The sequence below is a fragment of the Neopsephotus bourkii genome, unplaced genomic scaffold (genome assembly GCF_033783945.1).
Source record: "Neopsephotus bourkii isolate Nb327-2 ecotype Australia unplaced genomic scaffold, CSIRO-AGI_Nbou_v1 NB_1574, whole genome shotgun sequence".
NCBI classification, from domain to species: Eukaryota; Metazoa; Chordata; class Aves; order Psittaciformes; family Psittacidae; genus Neopsephotus; species Neopsephotus bourkii.
Genome location: NW_026902050.1, coordinates 4274559 through 4296651, shown reverse-complemented (window position 1 = coordinate 4296651; position 22093 = coordinate 4274559). Strand labels below are relative to the sequence as shown.

At 39.7% G+C, this 22093-nt stretch overlaps 1 protein-coding gene across 2 annotated transcripts in view; it reads right to left on the bottom strand.

Moving 5' to 3' along the window:
• Window positions 1-1059: 1059 nt before the first annotated feature.
• The window catches only part of TIPARP (TCDD inducible poly(ADP-ribose) polymerase), a 40633-nt gene continuing 19599 nt past the window's right edge, over window positions 1060-22093 (bottom strand). For both annotated transcript variants that reach the window (XM_061371624.1, XM_061371623.1), the window contains exons 3-6: window positions 8154-8322; window positions 7027-7208; window positions 2827-3102; window positions 1060-1790 (exon numbers count right to left, since the gene is read on the bottom strand). In XM_061371624.1, the coding sequence (XP_061227608.1) occupies window positions 1343-1790; window positions 2827-3102; window positions 7027-7208; window positions 8154-8322 (1075 nt within the window). In that variant the 3' untranslated portion in view covers window positions 1060-1342. The remainder of the gene's footprint in view (window positions 1791-2826; window positions 3103-7026; window positions 7209-8153; window positions 8323-22093) is intronic.

The window sequence follows — 22093 nt, the reverse complement described above, 5'->3', positions numbered from 1 at the left end:
ACTGCAAGAGCCAGTGCTGACAAGCTGCGTTGCAAGCCCATGCATCACTGCTGGGGTCATTCCTGCCAGCTGCCAGGTTCTTCCATACAACCTCACCCTGGTACGAGCTCCTGCTCTACAATGCCACATGACACAGTCCCCCTTTCGCCCTTCGAGATACCAGTATGTTAAAACTTGCCCCATAGCACGGTCACGCACATGCTGGTCACAAAAGCTTGTCTTCCCAAGCGACATGGGAGCTGGGAATGAGCAACCCTCCTGTTCCACCACCTACCACAGCTGGCTTGGGCCAGCTGCAAACATCAGTCACTACTTCCTGTCTTTTCCATCCCACTGAAGATCGCTGAGCTGAGAATAGCTGCTTGGAAAACATGAAAATTACCCTGATTAAATGAGGATTATGTGCTGACAATAATTTTAATGCAGCAGTAATTTTTAAATTCATTTAATATCAGCCTCATTAAGTGACCTTAACACAAATTTCCATCCTTGATCACATTTAAAACCTCATCAAAACTAGACTTTGTTTGGGGTCTCTCCCAAGAAACCTGTTCCCCAGAGGTACCCTCTGTGAACTGGAGATGTCTGACAGCAATGGGGACCAGCGGCACATGCCCGGTCATGTGTGGGTTCAACAGCACGGACCTGCTGGCTTTTGGCAGCTGCCCAGGTGCCCTTCCCCTCCCCCTATAAACTGCGCATCCCAGCAGCTGTCAGGAAGCTGTTGGGCTCCAACCCCTCCTCATGGACAGCATGCCATTTATCATAGGGCTGATTTTAGAGAATGATGGATTTATCTGTGCTGTCCTGTTTAATAATCCAAAGTATGAGCAGGATATTAGTTTTGTAATCTCTCCCAATCTTTCTGAAATACAGTAATAAAAAATAGCGGTCGGGAGAATCTCTTGTTTAATATATTTGGGATGAAAATTATGTGGTCCTGATACCTAAAAATGGCCATCCTTAGGTTTTGAGATCAGGGCACATGCTATACCACAGCCGCTCTAATATGCACACAACACAACTGAAACTGTGTACACATACACACACAAACACACTCTTTTAAACATGAATATTTACTAACATAAATAAACAGTGTTTTATAACAAAAGGCACAGATTTTCAACTATAAACAATGGAAAAATATTTACAATTTGCACATACATAATCCAACAGCAAGCGCACAATTGGTCTCTTCCTTTTCTGCATTTTGAGATTCAGCTCCTTTCAAGCAAGTCGTTTAGTCAGTTCTGCAATGTCCAAAGTTTCTTTCCCCACAAAAACTGCTACCAATGCCAGATAAGAGAGTTTATTAAAACCAATACTTCAGCAGTGCAAGTTTTCAAATGGAGACAGTGTTGCTAACTTCTTCATATTGGATAATAAAATAAGGGTAGCTCTGATCGTCATTAAAAATGACAAAAATCTGAGGCTCAAAGAAATTGTCCACACAAGAGTCATAGAGGTCACTGGTAATGCTGCTGGGGTTCACTGGTGGAGGTCTCCTCATGGTGTGGTTACCTACCGTGTACCTTCCCGTCAGTACTTTCGCCAAGAACATGTAATGAACTCCTCTGGGTGACCTTTTGGAAAAGTTATGGGAATAGCTTGCCTTTCTGGCAAAGTAACTGCCTTGCCCAAACATGGTGGCATGCTTCCCACAGACACGTGGGTCAAAGTTGTGCTTGCAGATTCCATCCACCACGTCCTGGGAGGTGCCATGGAACAAATGCCTTTCGTTCATTATCCTGTCAAGCCCAGTCATTTTTTTTGACATGTATTCCTTTTTCCTGGAATAGAAAATGGAAAGTGAAGATTAGTATTTACTGCAGATGTGCAAGGGAAACACAGTTTCCACTCCAGCTCTTGAAGGATCAGTATTATCCTCTGCAATAGCAGAGCTGCAAGAGGAGATATGAAAACATTTCCATATGGCTGGCAGAGCAGGTCTTCCACTTTCAAATAAGGCTTTTGTGTGAAATAGGTATGTTTTAAAGGACCTGAGCTCATACTGCAGGAGCCAGAGGTCTCCCCCCTGCACAGCAGCAAAGGCAAAGCAGCTTGAGAAGTGCCTGCTTATCTTTGCCTGTATTTCACCTCAGATACAGAAGGAAATCTTCCTCCAAGTGAAAAGGGATGTGCAAGAATTAAATCCCACTACAACTTCAGAAGAGGCCACAGTGAGGAATTACTGAGAGACAGGCTGGGTGAAGATGCTCTAGAGCAGCAGGAACACTGTAGGGAAGTCAGTCTTTGCTCACCCAGCCCAGCCCTCGACTTACTCCTGAGATTCTGCCTTCCTTCAGAAGAGGGAGAGAGAATCCCCAAATCTAATTTCTCATCGGTTATGAAGTAGTCAATAGACGGTAATTTTCAGACACAGCATCTTTGGTTTGAATGGAACTGACAGCCACATGATTTCGTCTTTGCAAAGCCACTGCAAGGCCCTGGGTCACCATGATCTGGGAGCCATGCCACTAATGGTTATCTTAAATGTACAGATGACCTGGTGAAAAAATGCCTCCTAATTTGGCTTGAAAATGAACCTAAAGATTTTTCAGCAAGATATCCCAGACTTCTTTTGAAGTTTCTGTGAAGATACATTTTACAGAGGTCATCAGTAGATAGTATAATATTAAACCTCTTATGCAAGAAACCTCAGGATATTTTCCAGATAGAGTTGTCCAACTGAAGATGCTTCTTTTCTTCAGAAAATCTGGAGTTTATGTATTCTACTTAGCAATCAATGTCTATTTTTCAGCCTAAATTGTGTATTTTAAGGTATTTTTCCACTATGGTAAAAGAATGGTATTTGCATTATCTTACCTTTTATATTTTTCCCAAAGAAACTGATTTTGCACTCTCAGTATTTTCAAAATTTTATATTTGGTCTCTGGCACAGTCTTGTGAAACAGGTTATAAATGGTTCTATAGCTTTTATCTTCCTTCAGAACAGGCACTTGGATGAAGTCCTGAGATGGATCCATACTAATCCAGGTTTCAGGATAGAGGTTTGGAGAGGTAACAGCAGCTGGAGACAAGACATGTGACACAGGTGGTTCAGCTGATGGAGAGGGTACTGGAGAGTTGCCACCCAAGGTCCTAGGTTGGAGAAGGAGAAAAGGTTGTGCTCAAAACATCATAGAGAAGCTGCTAATCACATTTATTTCATCACCAACATATCTTCAGCAATTGTTGCTTGTTGGTTCAGTGACAATTTATGCATCTTTAACTGCAGACTCCTAGAATAGTTGGGCTGGAAGGGACCAAGTTTATTTATTTAATGCTTGCTGGTTTAAACATGCAGCTGTTCCTGCTATTTTAATAACTCCTCTATCCACACAAACAAACAACAAAATCTTGACTTTCAGGGATGCTCTTCAATGTAGGGAAATCTTACTGCTTGGTGGCGTTTAAAAGCCTGCTGGCATCATTATTTACATTCTGGGATGGGGTTACAAACTAGACAGGCAGAACGCTACCAAATATGGTTATTCTGTATGTCAGCTATAAAGTATTCATTATTTTAACATAGCAAATAGGACATACAGAATAAGAAAAGATTAATAGTGTGGCAACATTTAACCTAATTTCCTCAAAATACAAGGAACAGAAATACACACTTTCTTGCACAGGATGAAAATGACTAACCCCAACTAAAAGCATTTCATAGGCAAAATTTGCTGATTATGTAGAAGAGGAGATGCTGTGTTTTTCGTACTACCCAGTATCATGCTGAGGAAGGCTCTCGGTTTCATTTGTGCAGGCCAGATGTAGATTTGCATTTGCAGTTGCTTATTTTCATGCGACAGAGCAGCCCCTACTCTTGGGAATGCTGCCAGGTAAGAAGTCAGGAAGGGGTGAAGGAGAAAAGCAGCAGCATGGATGCCAGAAAAAGAACAGACACTAGTAAAATCCAATTAAGGACACGAACTGTGGTGGGGCAAGACTCTGTTCTTAACAAATAGGTGCATCTCTGTGGAGCTTTTTCATACTGCAGAAGCTGCTAAATGTATATATTTGTGATATTTGTGGCTTATGTTCACCTGATTATAATCTGACCAAACAAGCCTTATTCATCCAAATAATCCTTACTTATTGGGAGTTCTTCACTTGCGTCAATGCAAATACTTTGAACATGTAAAGCCTGCATGTTCAGGCTCTGGTTTTCACAATTCAAGTGCACAGCTCTTCAGCTCCTGCAAGCTGGTGAGGTTCCCTTTCAGTTGCAAAAATACACAGAACTATCAAAAGTTCACCAGATGAGTATTTTACCAAAGCATTTTAACAGAAAAAGCTGCCATGACTCCAGGCCCAATCCACAGTGAATGCAAATGGGCATGGTACACTTGGAAGAAGGCAGCCTATGAAGTCACAGGTACCCACCATCTGGCTGGAAAGACACAAGGTATATCTTACCTCTAAATCCCACAGATGACCTTAACTTAGAATTCATTAAAGTTTAATGAACATTAGAATTCATTAAAGTTTATGAACATTAAAGTTCATAAAATTTCTAGGTCACCTGTGTTCTGATAATGTAACACTGCCAAAACATAAGGTGAAATGTGCTCTGACTAGGAGGAAATGGGAAAAGTGAATCCTTTGCGTATTTGTCTTGGGCAAGATGAGGTTTGACAACACCCAAAGACAAATCCTGCCTTCCTGCATATACGCAACTGGATTTTGCACACAGGAACAACAGGCAAACTCAATTCCCTATGCCATCTTTGTAAAAAGAAAGTTTCCTGGAGAACAAACAACTCTCCAAAGCTTTGCTGAAGTCAAAGTCATTTTCTCCAGTGACTCTTCAGGAATCAATCTTCTTTTGTTCAGGCATGATGCTGCCTGAAAAGCCACAGAACCATGACTACTGCACCCAGCCAACCTGTTCTTGAGGTACATTGAAACACAATCACAGAGCAGTTTCTGACTGCCCCTGCTCATTAGCCTGCTTTTCTCTGCAGAGCTAATGTAATTATCTAGCTATTCACATCTTACCTACAGAAATGTCAATTAAGATTGCCTTTCAGAATTTTTAAACCTAGCGCTATATTAGCTTTGAAGAACTGTATGTGGTTTTTTTGTAGGACCCATAAAAAAATTAATGCGATTTTCTGACTGCAGGTTGAGCTTTTCAAATCTAGAAAAAATGTTTGGAGAAAAAGAAGGCTATTTTTAAATTGATCCGTTTGATTTGGATCAGACGGACATTAAACTGTAACAGCACTCACACTTTTCAGAGCAGACGTACTTTTTAAAGAGGTGTTCATGTGGCTTTCACCTGCTGTTCAAAGCTTAAAAGATTTGCATGGATTTGACTATACTCAGAGTTCTTCTGTTTATTAATAGTTTAACAGAAACTCAAAGGATGGACTTTTCTAAGAAAGATTATTAAGCAAGAACTCTGCAATACTACAGTGTGCATTAATGATTTTATTTTTTCCTCCTAGAGTCAGTGGGTACAAAGTATTACTGTAGAACTTCATTCACTCACACATGGACCGGAAGACTAGTCACAGAAAACAGGAGATTATGGATTAATGAGTAAGGTATCAAGTACAACAAAAACACTGCAGTCCTTTGGTGTACTTTGTTAGTTTCTTCTGACTAGTGTAAACTATTTATAAACATCAGTCATAAAAGGGAAGCCATTAAAAAGTCAACATTTGTCAACCAGTATCACCCAATTCCCCCAGTTTCTAGTCAATAATTCTTTCCCAGTTTTGTAACAGATTTAAGCAAGTTAGAGGGGAGGGAAATAAAAAAGTCTTTGTGATCAGTGGCGGCAAATACTGACTTCTTAAGGATAGCTCTCAGATATATTTAAAATACTCTTTTGTTCCTTGCTAAGAATTGGTAGATTTTCAATGAAGCATTATAAGGTCTTTAGAGAAAGAAAATAAAAATGAGGTTTACTGCAAAACAACAGAGATTTCAGGTCTTATTTTATAGATTGGGTAGGTATTCATTGGCATTAATAGTTATGGTTAAGCCCTTGTGAGTGTAAAACACGCAAGGGTCCACTATAATTAGTGGGAACTTTATAATTCTAGCCTATCCCAAAATTATGATGTTACACTGTAGCAAAATAGTCACTGCTAGCAAAACATCAGGAGAATCCCTGAAATCCTTATTTTTCATTATGCTGATACTCTGAATTGCTGTAACTGGGAAGTCCACACTTAAGTCTTTTTACCTGCATCCTCCTGGTATCTTTTTAATTATTTTGGGTTTCCTTCCTGTAAAACTGTATCTAAAAATGTTTCTAACAACCACATGTTTTGAGGCTCTGACCAAATTCTCTTCACCTCGCAATTAGGTGCAGTAACGACTCTGCACGCTAATGAGCACTGTAGCCCTACTGCAGCAGTTAAAGCATCTTTGATTGGCCCAGCATGCTAAGCTGCCAGTCAGACTAATGACTTCCACCCTTTTGCTAACAGGGTAGTGTATGTTGCTAACTCCTGAACTATGACAATAGTGTTTCCAACTGTGCTGGTGAGATCACAAAAATAGCATTTTTATGAGTTGTAATCAAAATTGACTACAGTGCAACACTTTTCTCATTCTGCCTTTCACGGGTGAGCATGTTAACCCGCACTTGAGACAACAATAAAAACACGGCATGTCTTAATTGTGCTTCAAATTTACAACATCTTTTTGAATGCTCATCTTTATGGGACCTATAACTGTTAGCTCACTATAGCCAATGAGATGCCAAAAGCTGGACAGTCCTTTGGCAAAGTTTAAGTACATCTGTGCTTCTGATGTTCTGAGATCCAAAAGGTGCATTATAACCTTTAAATAATAAATACAGCCTAGTAGTAAGGAGCTCCTCAGATAATATTTATCTTGAGAAGCGGCAAGCAAGAGCTGCCAATATGACTGAGAATTTTTATTATTGCTTCCAATTTTTCTACCCCATGATGCCTATCTCCTTGTCACATCTTAAGGAGTACAGTTCTCATGGACAGACCAACATGGAGAACAAATGCAAATTTTCCATTTTGCTGGGATACATACTGTAAAAACGGCATCAGCACAATGCATGAGCGAAGAAGGGGTCTCCTCTTGATTTCTCTTCTGAAACACGCATTTTGCTGGAATCCATCTTTGATGTTTAAGATATACTGATTATGCCAAGTAACAAACCGAACTTCTTTTAGACCGCGGCAGCTGGCTTCTTCTATCAATCTTACAACAGGCTGTTTCAAAGAAATTAACAAAACAAAAACATACACATGATAAATTACATGCTCAAAATGTAATTATTTTTCCCAGAGATCTCAATGAATCCCTCTCCACGCCCTTCCTCTCTCCTCTCTCTTCCCTTGTGCTCTGAGGCACAAGTACATTTAGACTGCTGAAAAATGTTCCATTACCTGTTTGCAAGATGTGCCAACAAGGCAGGTTTCACAATACTGTTTGACAGTGGATGTGATTTCTGTGTCCATAATTGGGGTTAATGAGTTAAAAGAGAGAGGACCTACTTACAACCTGATATGGAAAACTGTGGCTGTTAAAATCCAATGGGCAGTGGCGACACTGGAACAAGTGTCCATAAACCATGAGTGAACAGATTTAAACTAGATATTTAGGAAAAGGTCCCTAAGGAGCAGGGGCATTTGCAGCCCATCCAGCTGCAGCAGTGCACAGTGTAGCCAGTGAGACAGCAGTGGGATGGATCTAGTGATTCTGGAGGCCCATGTTCTGCAATGCAGTATCTTTGGGGACAGGTAAATAGATCAGGGACAGGTAAATCAAAAACTGCATAGCTAAACAACAGTAGAGTAAAAAGGCTGTAGAAAGCCATCACCCCTGTCTTAAAACCAGATTTCTAGGGATTAGAAAGTACATTCTTGGTACTGACATGGACAGTTTACTCTCAAATTTGACAATTTAGTCAGCCTCTGTGTCTCCATTGTTTTCAGGGATAATTCAAGCTGCAGTCCAGCGGAGCAGAATTCTCCTTTTACTGCTTTTTCAGTTCAACACTGACATTCTTGATTTTTCTCCTCAGCAATAGCTCTTAAGTAACTTTCCTGAATGTATGAAGAGGAAACAGGCTAAAAATGTACATATATAGTATGTAATGTACATAAGAGTTCTGGTTACAATCCAAAAGCAGAATTCTCAAATATGTTAAATACCTCAGAGTATTCTCTCCAGCCAAAGTGGTCCCTGCAGAAGTATTTCCAGACTGTGTAGTAGTTGGAGCTAGAGCTGAGGCAGGAAGGTGTGGACAGCCGCCGCATTTGATCAAACTCAACAGTTTCATATAATTTCATAATATTCAAATCCACCCAAAACTCATGTCCTCTGGAAAGAACAAGAAAAACAGAATTCTCACTTTCTGTAATCCATTAAAAAGGTATTCAGAGGCAGTAAAACAGCTAGTCAGAACTACAACTGGCACAGCCCTCTTCAGAGATACCCTCAATCTAAGCTGTGCTTGGGTCACACAATCCCCACCAACATGAGGATATCCCACAAGCTTGAAGTGGGCACAACACAGAGACAAGCTAATTGAGGACACTGAAGAGCTGTGAGGGCAAAGTAACTCTTAAATGTCTCCAGGGACAATGGTGGAAAAAACATGGCCTTCAGCACAGGAAGACATAAAACCAAACCCAGAAGTCTTTGTAGTCCAGTGGTATTTATTCAGTATGCATGAACAGTACGAAAATCAATATACATATCCTTGACATTTTGAGCACAGCTAAGTAAATACATCACACAACCGTATTTGAGGAAGCAGCCACATACTATTCAAAAGGTTATTCTTGTGAAAGTTAATGCTTCAGGGAAGAAAAGAGAATGTAAATGGCTCCAGATGAGGAGCATCTGCTGCCAATCCACCAGAGAGTTTGAGTATCTTTCATCACGTGCCGCAGAGAAGAACTACCATAATCTGAAAAGGAAACATGATTTCACAATTATGGAGCCTACACTGAGGAACACTGGCTTTTTTTTTTTTTTTTCTTGTAGCCATACTGCAGCTACAAAAAACAACAGCAGTCAGTATGCAACTTCATTGACTGGTGCTTCCAAAAGGACCTCACAACAATAGGATGCTACAAATTAAGAACCAGAGTATATCCATACAGGGTAAAGTCTTAGATAAACTAAAGGCAAAAATAAAAGGGCACTTCCTCTACACTTCATGGGGGCCATGTTTAACAGTGACTGTGGAATGGCTCCGCAAACAGTTTCTAAAGCTATTTCGTTAGTCAGTGATAAAAGAGAGACATCAAATAAAATAACATACTTAAGTAAAACATGGATCAGCTCTGATGATCATTAGACAATCACTGGTTTATTAGCAATCAAGAACTGAAGAAATCTATAGAAATTGGTAGAAATGACAGTAATATTCATTCCCAACAGAAATCGGTGGGGGGTGGGGGTTGAACTGGGATTAACATATTTCCAAAATAATGCTGTTTACATAATTAGTTTTCTACTTTCATAATCTCTTTACAAGTTGTCATCTTACTGGTATTCACTAACAGTTACTTATCTTTTGCAACTGGAAATAAAACTTTTGAGACCGTATAAAATATTTTCTTTGAATTCTTAACAGTAAACATACATCAAGCTGGTACTTGAAATCTACAGTTTCTTTTTAAAACATTGGCACATTAATACCACAGAGATCAAAATACTGTGTATGAAATTTGCCACATCAAGTGACAGCTATTCTCAACATCTATATGATCTGATGAACACAGATTTTCTTGAGAATGGCTGCAATTTTACTAGGTATTTCACACTCTTGACTGGTACTGTTGCTGAAGAATTTTATTACACTGCTTCCACAGAAGACTACTGAAGAGTTCCCACTTTAAAAAGTTATGATCAGCTGGAAGGATCCTTCAGTCCTCAACAGGAGGTACAGGTGCATAGCTGTTCTTGGTGTTTATCATCATCAATTAATTGCATTTGGGCCTGTGAAGTGCTAAGCACAGTTTGAAGTATTAAGCACTTTCCTGACATAGACAAAAGGACAACGTGTCTCTTCCTACAGGCTCACAATCAGGCAATCTGATCCACTGCTGTTTGGGTAAATTTAGACTGCTCTGTTTTCAATAAGCATTCATGTTAAGACCTTAAGGTACAGAATAGTCTCAAAAGTCATATCAGATGTCTTAACAATGCAAGTCCATGAGCTACTTTTGAAGTTGTTTGGACACAGAAGTCCTTCCTTTTGCAGCTCCCCCAGCACCCCAGACCAAGGCCCCCCAGCACGGGTTTTGTCTGCCTCATTTCAGGGACGATTCACTCTGTGGGTGGCTATCCCCACCACGGCAGACCTGCCTGCAGGAGCAACAGCTCCAGACAGCCTTCCTCCCCTTTACACTGAGAACTTGCTACCAAAAAGGAACATCTTCCCGGGTCCCTGCGCATGATACTCTAAAAACTGTCATAGAACCACACTAATTAAGATGAAAACTTTGTCAAGATGACACTATCACACCAAAACAGTTAAGGATTTAACAGTGTGTTCACGACTTCCATCAATGTCATATAAAATCATTACACTTCGACGATGGGTACAGGAGGAAACCAGCTATTCTGCATAGGTGCATTCTGATAACTTTTGTCTTCCCATCCAAGCTGCATCCCACTGCAAGACATTTGATACACTAATTAAAACTGATATTCCACCACCCACTGCATCAGAGGCTAGCGCACGGGCACCCATGCAACTCAAGAAAACACATATAACAACAGCATGACAAGATAAACGTAGATACAAGTTATAGAGCACAGATGCAGTCAGAAGGAAAAGCAGCACTAAGCAAAATAAATGACCAGTACAAAGAGACTGAAAGTAAACGTAAGGCTTAGAAAAAAACCCCAAACGCACATTTTCTGGAGTGAAAAAATCTAGTAACAGATCACCCCACCTTTCTCGCACGCAGTCATTTTGTTCCGTAACAAGCTACAATCTACTTTATCTGAAAACTGTGTGAAATCATGAGGAAATCATCTCTCTGAAATACTAAGCAGTGTTATTATTTATAGTATTTGCAGGCAACACCACAAGCATGATTTTTTGAGTGAATTTCATCATGAATATACTTTTAATGCTCTTTTAGGGCCATTTGCTTTTTCTTCTCAAAACGTTGTTGTACAGTTCGGAATCCCAGTGCCTAATAAAGCTGTCATTTTTGAGAAAAGCACGTTTAGCAACTGATATTATTAATACTATCCTTTCAGAGTGAGGAGCTTGACTCACTGTTTTCGGGTTATGTTGCACCGCAAATCCAAGCCCTGAATCAAGACCCCCAGGTATTGTGCTGCACACTGTATGGAACAAATACCCCAAAGCTATTTCTCAGTACAGAACCTCACAGTTTGAGCATTCATTCTCACTTCCATCTCTCTTCAAGTCAAACACCATAACACATCCAAAGATCTGTGACCTCCAAGGAAGTACAACAAAATAGAAAATCTTTGCTTTATGAGTAGATTATTTTCTTTTAAAGGTAGTAAACCCCAGAGGATTGTTTAATTTTATTATAACTCTGTATGTTGCATATGGTGGTGTGAAAACTGAAAATGAAAAAACGTTTGCAGTAGTTCTATGCCAATGCAGTGCACAGCAAAGAGAATATTTCAACCTACACTATAAATACGATAAAGATCATCCACTAGCAAGCTGAACTCTTTAAAAGTAGTAACATACTAGTTAATACCCTAAAAAAGTTAAAGGTTAAATTTTGAAGACTGGAAAGCAAATTCCACAGACACTTGAAACATGATTGGCTTCCAATAACATGACTTGGTTATTTCTAATATGGTCTTAACTGTGCTAAAATATGGTCTCCAACAGACACACAGCTCCACAGCAAAGCAAGGAGAATCAAAGTAATGCAATGGGAGGGACACTGTATAAGGAAAAACTCTTTCCGACATGAACACAGTACGAGACTGCTTTTCCTCATGCTTTTAGTGTAGAGCAAGCAGATCTTCAGGATGACCTCCTAAAATTCTGGGTTCAGAGTGCACATGCAAAAAAGGGCATTTGCATGCAGACACGTTCTAACTGCAGAACAGGTAGGGAACTGATAGGGCTTTCTTCTAATGGTGCTGTAACAACATGAAAACTTCACATACAATTTCAGTACAGCAAATTTTTTCCTACAACAAACAAAATCTGTGCACACCTAAGTGTGCATTTATGTAGCCTGTAAGACTGTTCAAGATTTATAAGGCTGGTGGCTAATGACAGCTTACTGTGAAAACAGTTTCTCTGAAGGCTAAGTATTTTTCTGCAAAACCTGTACAGAATGTGCCAGATTATTTCTCAGTACTGAAAAATGTAATGATTGTAATGTCTGCTGTTTGGAGTTTTTTTACATTTTTGTAGCTCATTGCTTCTGCCTCTTCTTTTTAGATTCTCCTCCCTTGTAAGCAAACTGAGGAAGATAGGACAGTCATCGCTCTGTCACTTATACGGACAATTCACTGAAAGAACAACTCGGGCATCAAGACCTGAAACAGGTGATTACGCCCCTGCAAACATTCTTCCTGAAAGCCCGTGTACAACACCAGGCGTTAAACGTTCTTGTTTTCCCGTTCTTAAATAAAACTGCTCAGTTGGTCTATGAAGGTCACAGCATTTCTCAGCATCCCACCTTTTGGAGCATGCCTGTGACACAGAGAGCAGAGCAGAGCTTCCAAAGCTCACGCACCTAGTGCTGGCTTTCAGCTTGGTTAATAAAGATCCATTGCTCTTCAGTTAAAGATGAGGACTCCGGCTCTGTGCAGTTGCTATCTGGGTTTACTCAAAGTTTCTCTCAGAATAAGAGCTGCAGTTCAGAACCCAAAAAATCAATTTCTATTTCTGGAAGAAAAAAATGTAGTCAAGGTACTTCTTGGTATGGTATCCTCTATGCATACCCCTTAGCTGTGAATAGGGAAAGGATGTAACATAGCAGAATTTTCCTGAAACTCAAACTTCTGTTGAATTAGGGATGCTTTAAAAAATGGTATTTCTATTTTTCAAGGCAGTAGAGTGTTTAGAACACTACTTCCCGTTAACAGAAAATTTAAGGGACCAAAATATCAACACAACAGGTTTTTATTTCTTTCCCTGAATAGTATCACAGAATCACAGAATGGTTTGGGTTAGAAGGGAACTTAAAAACCATAAAGTTCCAACCCCCCTGCCATGGGCAGGGACACCTTCCAGTAGAGCAGGTTGCTCCAAACTACGTCCAACCTGGGCTTGAACAGTGCCAGGGACGGGGCAGCCACAGCTTCTCTAGGGACCCTATGCCAGTGACTCACCACCCTCACAGGGAAGACTTTCTTCCTAATAGTATTTTAACTAAAAACATTCAAACTCCAAGTTTTCTACCTAATAGTAAATGGTTTGGAATAACATTGCAATATTTTATACAGCTGAACATTTTAGATGAATGCGTTTATTTAGGTGACTGCATCTGAAAAACACACTATGTGCCCAAAATCCTACCTCATTCTCCCCCTACCCCCATTATAACATTGTGAATAAGGAAAGATACTCTTTCACAAAAACCATCAATTCACATAAAATATATATTACTCCAATGCTCATTTACATTCTTTAACAGTGTACTTCTCTACTCAGAAGTATTAACTTTTTCAAATTGTAACACTCACTAGCTTTTAAACTCTTGAAATCCTAAAGCAAAGTTATTTAATAACAGCTCTCCAGTTAAAGCACTTCCTCTGTATATTAAAAAGCCTATTACCAGCTTACATAATGCAAAGCCGTAACAAAAAATTGTGACTGCAGCAAGTGGTTGTGTGATTGTATTCCTGGCTTCAGCTTTAAGACACCAGCAATGAAAGCAAATGTGACAACCGTACCTCTCAACTGTTTGAGGCCTTTATATAGGTGAAAGACCACAAATTTAGAGCTCAAGAACAGTACGAATGCAAGATGCTCAAGGTTATGTCTGATACGTTCTTTAGCATAACATAATTTTATCTCCACACAGTATAATGATTTACTACTTCAGAAATACAGTGTACACTATCTAAAGTAAAGGGTATCCTTTATAATGTATAGACTATTGATAACATATAGATTAGGAGAGGGGAAATCCAACAATAAACCAGCCACACATCACTTTGTTTTGTGCCCTGAAGGGAGCACGAAAGAACACGTAGCACATCACACACATGATTGCAAAGCTATCTGCACCTCCGGGAGATGCTCCCATGTGACGGTGATTAAATACTCAGGTACTGCGATGATGACAGTGGCAAAACAAATATACATGAACTCAACAATTAAAACCCTTTCTTGTGTGCGGGGGTGAAACAGGCCCCTTCCAACACTTTCTCGGCACCATCTCCAAAAGATGAGCTCCATGAAAGGGATCCATCGCTCTTTATACTTTCCTTGAGCAGTTTATGTTGAGGAAAAGGGAGAGTTTTGTAGCTAATGGGATAAAAAAAAATAAAAAAAAAATCTAGTGTTTTTGCTGATGGACTTTGAAGGCTTTATCTGAAATATCAGTCTAGAGAAGGTCGGGAGGAGATCAGAATGGCTATATGATTGTCAGACATTTGGGAAAGCAGGAAATGTATTTCAAATACCTTGGTGGGGCAAAGTGTTACTCCCAGTACCTCTCTGCATCATGCAACAGCCTTCTGTACAGCTTGAAACTGGTAATAAAAACAATGCTGTTTTTTTCTACAGAAAAAAAAAATACTAAGCCCCTCTGCAAACACCCCAGCTTTGCCTCATCTTGCTTCTGAAGCAGAAAATCACTATCCCCATTTTTCCCTGGGAAAGACAGATACAAAGAGAGACTAAAATAGCTTCTTCCAAGTCCCACAGAAAATCTGCAATAGAGGTGGGAACACAGATTTCTTAAGAACTTCACTGACTAACCAAATATAGGTCTATAAACTACCTGCGCTGAAAGAATAAACATATTGAAAACTCTTAAGAACGCATCGCACAAACCCAAATCTGGTGTTGTACAACAGCACAGTTCAAAATAAAATTCCACATGTGTTTTCAAAGCAGAACCCGGTTCCTCAACATTTTCTCTGTACCTTAACTATAAGGAGTAATACAAAGACATAATCTCTTCAGGACACAACTGAGTAGGTACATCGACTAGAAAGTTACGACACTGAAGTCTTTTTTCAGATGAATCTAGCCTGCTAAAATGAGGATATTTGGGCTTGCTCTTCCTTGCGTCCTTCTGAGGAACTTCAGCCTAATGTGTGCATCGTCTGTGCTCTTTCTATTCAATATGACACATGTTCACTAGATGTTATGTACAAATAGATGACGAGGATAAATACTTTTGTAAGTGCTATGAAAATGCATGTGGCTTCAAACTCTTCTCCTAAGTTCAGTTACATGTCATGAGTCTTACCGCAAACAGGGTTTAGAAAAAACCTAGTGATCAACAAAGGTCTGTACAGGAAATGAAACTCGGTTCCCATCAGAACAGCTGTGATACGAAGCAAGACTGAGAGTTAAACACCACTCAGATGATGAAACTGGTGATTTTCTCTCTCTGACTAAACCAGTTCCTCTCTGCAATAGCAACAAGCTGAAAACCACTCAGGGGAACAAATTACCTTAAAAGATTTAAACAGGTACAAAACCCTTCTGGGCTTAGGTTGGAAACACAAACTGAACTCATTTACTGTAGCAGATACGTCTGTCATTTACAGTTTCTGGTGACCCCAAATTAGCAGTATTTAATCTTATTTGTAGCAAAAGGTTAGAATTTGCAGGCTGCAGTCCAGTTTTGGGTGAGGGAACTTCAAGTATATTGTCCTTATGAGGTCTTTCTTTTTAAGCAAAGTACCGAAACAGGAACGTCAGATCTTAGACAACAGGAGCCAGAATTTGCTCCCATTAAAACCAATTCCATAGGAAGTAACAGTAAACAAGAGGTCAGGTAACACTCATGAAGGGACATTCATAAAACAGCTCCTCACAATGTAGGAACAAAAATGCAGCCAAATCCTAGCTAGTGCCGTAAGGAGCATGAAAGGAAAGCAGGAACCTTCCCTCACAGAAGCACTACTTTACATGAGGGCAAGAATAAAAACAAGCTACCAAACATGATCCTACAAGTATCTTAAACTGAACAGAGGGGCAGCAGGTGACAGGGCAGGAAATTAGTTTCATATTCTACTTAATTTCTCCCTCATCATGTCACACTGCTTCTCTCTGCTGTGACCCTAAGCCATGCAGGAGGTGTTCAATAAGGCAGACTCAGAAAAGAGGTGCAACAGAAAGGTTTACCTTTACACTTAAAAAGTTCCACCATCAGAGAAAAGAAAAAAAATCTACCACTATAGTAGTAGCTTTACTGTTTTCCCTGTATCTTTTTTAGAAGCTGGAAAGGCAGGTTTTCCCTGCCTTACAACTGGTGACTGGGGGTGCCTGAAAAAGCAGACTTCTGTAGTTTTCACAGTGAGAGGGTCTCACTGACTTGCATGTTTGTAAATCTGAAACTACTACTGGTATATTGGTTCAGATGCATATACAGCTTAAATGAAAGCCTGGCTCCAGATCTGGGAGTGGGTGGGGTGGGGGGGTGGAAGGGATGGGGAGGAATCAAGCTCTCTCACACACCAAGATACCATCTCTGGATCAGGAAGACATTGAGGCATGATTGCTGTGCTGAGACGTATGTCTGTCCTGTTAAGAAACCCACTATTGGCCACTTTTGAACAGGAGGTACCGGGTTAAAGTGGTCCTTTTGTGTGAAGTGCTGCTAAGTTCTAAAAATCCATAGCAAAGAGGACGACAAACATTCAAATCTTTCAAGTATTACTGCATGCACTATATTTCATAATTCAAATCCAAGTTACAACTTCTATTTGCAGTAGAGGATAAACATGGATGTCCTTGCCTGAGATAGATTGCTGGTTCCAAAGGTCTCCTACCTGCACCTGATGAAGATACATTTTGCAGACAGTTTTGTCAACTTACATTTCTATATCAGTAAATGTTTTATAGACGGCACAAGCACAGCTCTGAGTGGCAACAGCGCTGACAGAAGAACGGGTTTTCAGGTAATGGGAAAGGCATTCGCCTTCACAAAGCTGTAATATGAACACCTTCTACAGCACTTAGGTGGAACTTCATGTTCAAAGCCCCATTTTTCACAACTGTTCTGCATGGACAGGCCTGGGTATTTTTTGGTTGCGTTTTGTTTGTTTGTGGATTGTTTTCTTGTTGTTGGGGGCAGTTTGTGAGGTTTGTTTCTCTTTTTTAGAATTCTATCAAATCTCAGGGCTTAAAATACCTCTGAAATGTACAATAAATAATGAAACTGCATCAGTTTCATTAATGCATTATAAAAGATGATCATACACAAGTCTAACACTGACTAGTACCAAGTCTGGTTGTTTCGGTATCAGAATGTTCCATTTAACATTTCATGTCACATCCTTCACATCCAGCTTCCTAAAACTGGACTCCTATGTATATACATTTGACTACAAGTATCAAATTCTGCAGTTATTACTCAGCTCAAATCCCTATCGATTTCAGCAAATACATGTCCCGACTAGGAAGGAACTTCACAATCACTGCTCCTACTAGGCAAATAGTTTTAACAGACTCTTTCTGTTCCCATCCTTACTGAAATGGACAGGCAGACTGTGACAACCAGGTGCCTGCTGGATTACCTATAAGCAACTCTTCTGAGCAATCTGTTTCACCAAGCATAAATCTTTGTTTCAGAAAGGACTGTTTTATTACCCTAAGAACGCAGAGAACAGACTGACCTCAACCTGAAGCCTGGTGACAGCTGTTTCCAAAACTGCAATCTGTTTATCGACACGAAGCAAGAAAAGGGATACAGGAGTGATTGCCAATTCCCGCAGCAGCTCAAAGTCAGCTCAACGTAACGCTTCTAACTTCCCTAGATTTCTATAGCTAGAAGCCAATTAGTTTTATTTCATATGTAAATGATATTATAAAGTGGGGCCAAGAGGAATTCATTGAACCGTACTATTAAAAAGCACAAGGCAAACACTTCTAAAATCACTTTACATGCTGTTTTTATTTAGAGTTTTTGTCTTGCATTTAATTCCTTGCTTGAAGCAAAGAAGCTCAAAACCATTCAGCTGTGTATATTCAAGAAACATCACACACAAAAATCACCAGACACAGTGAATTTTAGCTGTTTTCCCATCTCTAGCGTTATGAATAACACACGAGTTAACTTGCACACTATGGCAGCTCTGCAGATCGGAAAGAACACTTCCTAAATTTAACTACTCAACAGGCCAGACAACCTGCAGAAGTCCCTGAACAGTTGAAATGCTTCCACTATACTTCGTATAATTTTAAAATCTTAGAAGCATATTTGAACCACAAGAGAGAATCAAGCTATTCCATGAACACATGAATTAAGGAATACTGCTTCCCTGTACATTTATTTTTGTCCCTACTGCTCGTTTCCAAGTCCAATTGATAACCCTGCTGGGGAGCAGACAATATTTACTCTGACTTCATCCAAGAACCATGCATGTATACTGAATAATTAGTCAGTTGCTCCCAGGCAGAATATGCACCACCTGCTTTTCCCTGACTGTGTCCCTGGCACACAGTGATGTGTCTTTGCCAAGAGAAGGGGTGGAATTTTCAGCCAAAGCAGGGGAACTGACGGGTCAGGAACTGAAAAGTTATTTTAAACAAATCCTTGTGTAATCAGTAATGATGTTGCTTATTTTGAAAAGCAACACATGCATGATGAGACAGGTGTGTGTGGGGAAAACCTGCTTAGCTCTGCAGCCAAGTATTCCCCTTACTAAAGGGTATCTTAAAATATCCCATCCTGGGTACTGTCATGCTGGAAAGCAGTACTTGGCATTGTTCTCTCCAATACTTAGCTGAAAGCTGGAACTTTTCCAGGGCCTCTCCTCCCATGTATGAGGAAAACTGAGAACTTCTAAGTCCTTTAACCTGTTTAAATTCATATCCCCCACTTGTTCAGATAGTTTGGTATTTGGCTTTAAGCACTTGATAGACTTCAGAGAGCAAAAATACAAACAATTTATGATAAAGTTTTACATTCAGTTTGAGGCCAAACTGCAACAAGGATCGCAGGCAGTCATACTACAAAGTCAGTAGACAAGATTTACCACTTCTGCTTTAAGATCGTGCTCTCTTAGGTGAAAGGCAAAAACTTAATGTTGTTTTAATGTTGTTTTCTTACATTACTCACTCCAGTAACATTAAGATGAAGGAATATTTTTATAAATACTTATTTGAAAAACACCGTATTTGAATTTAGAGCCAATTCTCTAATTGAGCCAAATAAGCCTAACACTTTCTTGAATAGCCCAACTTTCTTGGAGGAGCACACAATGGCAATGCTATGTATGCAGTCTGTAAGCATTACTTACTGTGCCATATAAACTGTGTCTAAAGCAAATGAGAATAAACAACTACCACCCACTGGTTGTCAGGCTGGCTTCCGCATGGCCCTTCTTGGACATGCAAACTGCTGAACAGACATTTCCTTGTTGTATGCAATCTGTATAGATAGGCCTGTAAAGCTTGTCTGACCACAAGAGATTAATAGCTTTAGCCAAATAATGCGGTAACCATGTGAACGATGAGCTGTTCTAGCATGTTTGCAGCCTCTCAGCAAGGTTCAACATGCTGCTATCTGCATCTTGTTGCCAGGAAACACAACATCGCCCAGGAACATAAGGGAAGTCAGGTTGCAGTGACCAACCATGAACTCCAGGAAGAGTCACACCGAGTCCAAGCAGTCCACACGTAAAGGCTTAGGAGGTTCTTCTGACACAAGATGACGTTGCATAAGAAGAAACTGGCAAGGATACACAGTAAAACATTTGTCAACCACTTCAAAACCTAGCTTAAAACCATGTTAAAACTAGGTTTTAAGGCCCATTATATTCAGTGTTTGAAATCAGAAGCCCTAGTCTTAAGAGGAAGTTTCACTCCTCAGTTCCCACCAATACTTACCCTCAAACATGAAGCACTTCCAAAGGCTTAAATACACGGAAGAGCTACAGAAACGTTCAATTTGTCATTCCATGGTAAGTGGATATTGTAAATTTACAACAGTTATCCAGCCTTGCACTGGGGCATGATTTTGCAGCAGTGACTGAAGCAAAGATCTTCACAACATCTTTTAAGAGAAGGAAGAGCACAGGCTGTAGAATTACCAGCTTAAAACAGAAAATTAAAAACTATTGATGTTCAAAGTAATTGTTAAGTCTCGGTAGGCTACTTTTACTTGAAGAAAACAGACACTAACTGGGTAGCCAGTTCAACTCAACAAGATGAAGTCTAGTTTGCAGTAAAAGAATCTGCCTCCACTTTGACAGTGGAGTTTCACACCAACTGCAGCACACCTGGGTTTTCTGAGATCATTCTGTTTCTCTGACTTCATTCACAGTAACAGAATGTCATGTGTCTGGCAACACACCCACTCAGTTTCTTCCCAATCCCGTGGGTCAGACAGAAACTGTACACCAAGAGACCGAAATACCCACCAGACTGGAAACCTGCAAAGTAAGTGTAAAGGCAGAAAACGCTGTCCAGCCAACATTACAGGATGGAGATGATTAAGCAGTTATGAAGCTTTTATCTTTTTTAAATTAATAATTCTTAACGCCATCATTTAGCACATGTAGCTCCTGTGTAGTGATGGATTCTGTGATACAGGCGTCAACAAGAAAACCTTTTGCTCGTTTGCAGAGAACTCAAATTTATATTATTTGCATGGGCTTATTTTATTTCTGCATTTGCCAAGTTGTTTTCAGAAATGATTTTAAATACTTGGAAAAAATGGAAGCTTCTCTTTTAAAATACAGCAAACGTTACCTGCTATGCGGTTACAAGATTTCTATTTTTTATTTTTAAACAGACTGACATTCCTTCAAGACAATTCTATTCCTATTTCCTACTTCACTTCCATTTTCAGTGTACGTGGAATTGCCTTTAGGAAAAAGGATGAATCCATAGGCTAATGGAGCCCGAGTTTTTAGTGCCTAATCCAACATCCAGTTTGGTGAAAGTAATGACTCACATTGATTTTAAGCATTAAATTGAGTCTCTGGTGCCTAATGAGAAATCTCAGCCTATAAAATGAAAATTTAAACACTTTGGAAGAAGTGCTGCACTTCTTCAGGAACTGGAAGGAAGTAGAGGCAGTGAGAACAAATCCACAAGGGCTTAGATGGCAAATGGAATTTGAACTTTTTACTACATAACTACAGAAGCGTTGCTTTGAACTGACTATGGCTGGAATGACTTGCACCGGGTTTATAGGTTAGGCAGGGCAGGTAAGATAGGAGCAGTCTGCATTATATACTTCCTCCAGGGAAAAAATAAGTAAGTAAAAAGCAGTCTTCACCCCACTTTCACACAAACATGGGCTACATAGATATGATGAACTTGAAAGCATCAGCACTCTCTGCTACTACTCAACATGGAACATGAATTACAAAGTTGAAGAAGTTTTGGGTTACATTTCAGGGTGAAGGATTAAACCTAAATTGGTAACAACCATGGAAACTTAAAAGCTGCTTTTTAATTTCAGAAAACGGATAAACACTACTGTATATAGAGGAAACAATAATTTCTAGTACACGGTTTAACAATTTAAGATGACAAGCAGATGATCAGCATTTCTGAAGGTATTGCTCAGGCTGTTCATAGCAAATTAGCTGAAATGTCACCACATACTACCAATCATATGAAATTTCCAGTCAAATGACTTAACAGAGCACCTGTCTGATTTTAGTTGCTTAGACTGTAATAATGAAACCTATGCTTGGAGTGCACACAGCCAATCTGTATTCACAGTGACAGAGAAAAACTTGTTATCATTCCTGTTTCAATCACCGCAAAGGCTCATTCATGCTGCCACTTTTCCTAATACAGAGAAAACACTCTTTAGGAACATTAACAAGAAGCACAATACTATACAACAGTCTCCATCAACTCCATTTACACAGAGCTGAAATTTTCTTACTTCATACACTTCAAGTCTTCCAGCCTCAAAAAATACTTTCCAGATGCTAAACAGTAGTTTTAATAGGCATGCAAGACTTTTCTGTTGTG